Below are 5,454 nucleotides of genomic sequence, written 5' to 3'. Positions count from 1 at the left end.
ATTTAATTTCCTTGGCTTGGCTAGAAGTGTAAGTTTTTTGTTTTTCTTCAAGATTGTTATTGAGCCATAGATTTGTTGATAATCTTGCTAATTTAAATTTTCAATGCTATTACAAGTTACACTCATAACCCATGACTAATTGTTTTGGTGTTTTGTGAAGCCAGGAAAGGAAGCACAATAAGAGAGTAAATGACATTACCATGAATGTGGGGTATGCACACATTAATTATGGACAATAAATGTTATACCAAATCCACAATAAATGTGATTCCAAATCAATGCTATTACAAGTTACACTCATAACACATGACTAATTGTTTTGGTGTTTTGTGAAGCCAGGAAAGGAAGCACAATAGAGGAAATGACATTACCATGAATGTGGGGTATGCACACATTAATTATGGACAATAAATGTGATACCAAATCTTCTATTGACAAAGATTGATAATAATTATAACACATGAATTTGTGTGAAGATCAACAAGGTGTCCAAGCTTATCTAAAAAACTTTCATTTAGTGTCATTTCAACTTGCTGAGATTCAACAAGACAAGATGTTCAAGATTCTCTTAAAAAACTTTCATTTAATGGCACTTCAATTGGTAGATATGCCAATATAGTGGTAGGATTATGTAAACATAAATTATAAGATACGAGAATTATATGGCCATGACGTATGATGGATTCATTGTTATAAAAAACACATAATATAAATAAATAAAAAATCATATAAATATAAATCATTATTAATTTTCACATACCAATTATAAATACTACATATAAAATCTTGAATGGTAATAATTATTCATATCCATTTTTATTCAATATTAAAAATAAATTATATATCCAAAAATTGAAAATTATATACTAACTAATTATTGAAAATTATTACTTCCAAAATTTTATAATATTTTTTTAAATGAATAATAAACTAAATCAATATATTTTTTGAATTAACCCTTTAAACTTTTAAAATACATTTGATTCCTAAACAAAAAATGAAAAAACAATTTTAATAACTAATACCTTATCCATTAAAATTAAAATAATAATAATTTCCTCTTTTTGTAAGTCAAACTTACACAAACATATACCTCCACAGTAGTAATAATAGAAACTGCAATTTTCAGAAGTTCCTTTCCCTCCTTTTGAAAGAAGGAAAAATTGACCCCGCATTAACCTCTCCTTGAAGACATGCATTGGAATATTCAAAGGCTCACTGTTAGGTCCCACCCACATCGTGTAAGTTAGCTGCAAGATCTGCCCTTCTGCTAGATTATACTTGAATATGTGTAAATCACAACTAACAGGTCTACTCACCATTGACATTCATGAAGAGTAAGTCGCAATGTTTCAGAATATCCACTTGTAAGAGCGTTAGTCCCGATCAAGTATAATAAAATCCAGGGATTCAGAGTAAGGGATCAATAATTTTGTCGGCATGAGTGCCGACTTGAAATGATTGGAATGATTCTGTGCCACTAAATTTTCATACCCGACCAGTTCACAGCTAGAATTCAAGATCCATATGGAGGTGCTTTGCAGATGGACTGCTTGGGTATTATGCTAGTTGCTCGGCCCGGAGATTCACCTGCAGAGAAGAATATTGAAAATATAACGTCGAGTGTTTGAAGGGACTCTGAATAATTGCAGAGTAGATATGGAGAATGAATCTAGTCAGACTTCCGGTAGGACATAACATTCTCATTTCTTTTTATTGGCAACGATATCTTAGAGAAATGTGAGAGATTTAGTATACCAGTTCACTTTGTGATTGTTTGTTTCTGTATTTGAGCAATTGAAAAAGATTTGAGCCTTGTAATTGCAGTTATTGCAGAGGAATCACCAAGCAGCAGAAACGATGAAGAAGAGGAAGAGATATCTACGTGGGTAGCAGAGGGGGATCGGTTTAAAGCCATCGAGAATGAAGAAGAGCAAAGGCTTCTTCCTGTAAAAGAAGATTCAGCAGAGGACAAGGATGACCAGTCTCCGATCGAGGAGGTCGCTCTCACTGTTCCTACAACGGATGATCCAAGCCTTCCTGTCATGACTTTCAGGATGTGGGTTCTCGGAATCTTGTCATGCGTCGTGTTGTCGTTTCTAAATCAGTTTTTTTGGTATAGAACAGAGCCGCTCACAATTACTGCAATTTCTGCTCAGATTGCAGTCCTTCCTCTTGGCCAGCTAATGGCAGCAACAATTACTAGGAAAAAGTTCTTTGCAGGGAAGAGATGGGAGTTCTCGCTGAATCCAGGGCCCTTTAATATGAAAGAGCATGTTCTCATCACAATCTTCGCTAATTCAGGGGCCGGAAGTGTGTATGCCATTCACATTGTCAGTGCTGTCAAGATTTTCTACAAGAAGAAGCTGGACTTTTTCGTTGCTTTCCTCGTTGTCATGACAACCCAGGTTCATTTTTGACCATTGCTGCTCAAGTTTTGTTTAGAGGTCATTTAAACTCCCTGAGCTTTGTCATTTGCATTATCTATTACAATCTTGGATATGCAGATATTGGGGTTTGGATGGGCAGGGATCTTTAGAAAATATCTAGTGGAGCCAGCTGCGATGTGGTGGCCTGCAAACCTTGTTCAGGTTTCTCTGTTCAGGCATGGATTCTCATTTCATTATTAGATCAAATCCATACTTGTTAATGTGGTTTTTTTAATCAATTTGTGCAATTTCTCAGATATAAAGTTTCATAAACCGACTTAGTTTGAGCAGGCGTTGAATAGTTTGAGTTTGGTTCATTTTTTTCTGATTGCAGAGCACTTCATGAAGAGGAGGAGAGACCCAAGGGAGGTCTTACAAGAAACCAGTTTTTCATAATAGCCCTTACCTGTAGTTTCGCTTATTATGTACTCCCTGGTTATCTGTTTCCTATGGTGACATCCCTGTCATGGATCTGCTGGATCTTTCCCAAGTCCGTTCTGGCACAACAACTGGGTTCAGGACTATATGGCCTGGGCATCGGTTGCCTAGGGATAGATTGGTCGACCATTTCTTCTTACCTGGGAAGCCCTCTTGCCACTCCCTGGTTTGCAGTAGCCAATGTGGGAATTGGATTTGTGCTTGTAATGTATGTGATAACGCCAATAGCGTACTGGTTCAACTTATATGATGCAAAAACATTTCCAATATTTTCCGAGGACCTGTTTACCTCCAGTGGCGAAGAGTACAACATCTCCCTGATCATTAATTCAAACTTCCATCTCGACGTCAAGGCTTACGAGAAGTATGGACCAATACATCTTAGCACATTTTTTGCTATTACCTATGGTGTTGGGTTCGCTGCGTTAACTGCCACAGTGGTTCATGTCAGCCTGTTTCATGGAAAGTATGCTATCAGTCCCTGAATTCTTCAAAATTCCATGCTTGCAAAAGCAATCAAATGAAACTAATGGGTCATAATTTGATGCAGGGAAATTTGGCAACTTAGCCTGTCTGCTTTCAGAGATGGGAAAGTGGACGTGCACACCAGATTAATGAGGAAGTACAAGCAAGTGCCAGAGTCATGGTTTCAAGTGATTCTGATCATTAATGTAGCTTTAACGATTTTTACATGCGAGTATTACAACGATCAGCTTCAATTGCCCTGGTGGGGAGTATTACTGGCCTGTGCTATTGCTATATTCTTCACAGTACCTATTGGTATCATTACTGCAACTACTAATCAGGTACGTGAACAGTCTATGCTGCAAATAGGTCTTCTTGTTACTTTTTAAGGTGCACTCAAAATGCCTTGTTTCTGAGTAGTCATATTGGAATTTGGCAAAGTTCCTCCCTGAAGGAGAACTGTTCATGGAGAAGTGTGTATAGAAGTGAGATGTTTTAACTAGTTTCCATAGGAAAGCTTTCTCAAAATAAAAATGGTTTAACTAGTGAATTTAACTTTTCACGAACATTTTGGAATCAGATAAACAAATTCCAATATAAACAAAAACTCTGCTCCAGTCCATTAAATTTCAGAATATTTCCAAAATCTGTCTTCCTAATAAATGGCCTTTTAAATAGCTTTGTCCCTGGATTACAAAATAATTTCAAAATCTACCATCTAAATCATTCTTAGAAAGATCATGCTCAGTACTTATCTGAATATATCTTCAATCTCATCCTATACTAATTATTGGGTTGATTTGGCATGGTAGTCACCAGGTCTGAACATTATCACGGAGTACATCATAGGTTATATGTATCCAGGCAGACCAGTTGCAAATATTTGCTTCAAGGTGTATGGATATATCAGCATGAGCCAAGCCCTGACATTCCTGCAAGATTTTAAACTGGGTCATTATATGAAAGTCCCTCCTCGAGCAATGTTCCATGCGCAGGTATTGAACAGGCCAAATCCTCCATAGCCATTGCTTTCTTGAACCCCTCTGCAAAATTGAGATTTCCATTTGCATTCTACGGCTATTAATTCATCAATATAATCTTTGCTGCAGATGGTGGGCACAGTCGTTGCAGGAATTGTGTACTTAGTCACAGCTTGGTGGCTCATATATTCCATTCCCAATATCTGTGACACAGACCTATTATCCTCTGACAGCCCTTGGACTTGTCCAATGGATCACGTCTTCTACGACGCTTCTGTGATATGGGGATTAATTGGACCCAGAAGGATTTTTGGAAGTCTTGGTGAATATGAAGCAATCAACTGGTTTTTCTTAGCGGGAGCAATAGCTCCAGCCATAGTATGGATGTTACACAAGGCATACCCTGACAAAGAATGGATCAGACTGATAAATATGCCCGTTCTCATCGGGGCCACGGGGATGATGCCCCCTGCAACAGCGGTGAATTATACAAGCTGGGTACTCATGGGATTTATTTTCAACTTCGTAATCTACAGATACAAGAAAGACTGGTGGCAACGCCATAACTATGTGCTTTCAGGCGGATTGGATGCAGGGTTGGCATTCATGGCAGTTCTACTGTACCTGTGCTTGGAATTAGAAGATATTACATTGAATTGGTGGGGAGAAAACCTGTGCTTGGAATTAGAAGATATTACATTGAATTGGTGGGGAGAAAACCTGGACGGATGCACCCTGGCATCGTGCCCCACTGCTAAAGGCATTATTGTGGAAGGTTGCCCTGTGTTTTCCTGAGAAACCCATGGGCCATGACAATCGCAGCTGTCATTCCCCCATGATTTCTTCTTCTCTTCGGGCCACGTAGTTGTATTCAAACACCTAGGTCTGTGATATTCACATCGCAGACCACACAACGGGACGGAGTCGGGAGGAGATCATTTTTTTCAATATAATTCATGTAAAAGTTTTTAATGCCAGTTTATTACACCAAAAGTTATTTGATTAATAATTATTTGTCTATATTTGTTTTAACTTTGTAGTTATTGAAAGTGAAGATGATCATATCGTTACATTAAAAAAGTTATGTTATTAAGGTAGCCAAATTTATTTGATTAAATTCATTTATTTATATTTATATTAAT

The 5,454-nt window shown here is 37.4% G+C and overlaps 1 protein-coding gene across 1 annotated transcript; it reads left to right on the top strand.

Moving 5' to 3' along the window:
- The first annotated feature begins 1,659 nt into the window (after nt 1-1,659).
- Nucleotides 1,660-5,107, top strand: LOC149194548 (oligopeptide transporter 7-like). Its single transcript, XM_089407707.1, has 7 exons — nt 1,660-1,687; nt 1,795-2,408; nt 2,508-2,605; nt 2,764-3,333; nt 3,418-3,673; nt 4,145-4,327; nt 4,442-5,107. Exons 1-7 carry the CDS (start codon nt 1,660-1,662, stop codon nt 5,105-5,107), a joined length of 2,415 nt encoding a protein of 804 aa, XP_089263833.1.
- The last annotated feature ends 347 nt before the right edge of the window (nt 5,108-5,454 follow it).

Source organism: Pinus tabuliformis, chromosome 2_2, assembly GCF_031772625.1.
Source record: "Pinus tabuliformis cultivar Carrire ecotype Pingquan chromosome 2_2, CPIR1, whole genome shotgun sequence".
Taxonomy (NCBI): Eukaryota; Viridiplantae; Streptophyta; class Pinopsida; order Pinales; family Pinaceae; genus Pinus; species Pinus tabuliformis.
The sequence above is the reverse complement of the archived record's forward strand: the minus strand, read 5'-3'. Positions and strand labels throughout refer to the sequence as shown.

What these genes read in the sequence shown, in the direction of transcription:
- LOC149194548 (XM_089407707.1), top strand. Translation starts at nt 1,660, where the DNA reads ATGGAGAATGAATCTAGTCAGACTTCCG. An exon ending in TCGTTGTCATGACAACCCAG is followed by an intron (nt 2,409 to 2,507) that starts GTTCATTTTTGA and finishes TTGGATATGCAG; the next exon opens with ATATTGGGGTTTGGATGGGC. An exon ending in GTCAGCCTGTTTCATGGAAA is followed by an intron (nt 3,334 to 3,417) that starts GTATGCTATCAG and finishes AATTTGATGCAG; the next exon opens with GGAAATTTGGCAACTTAGCC.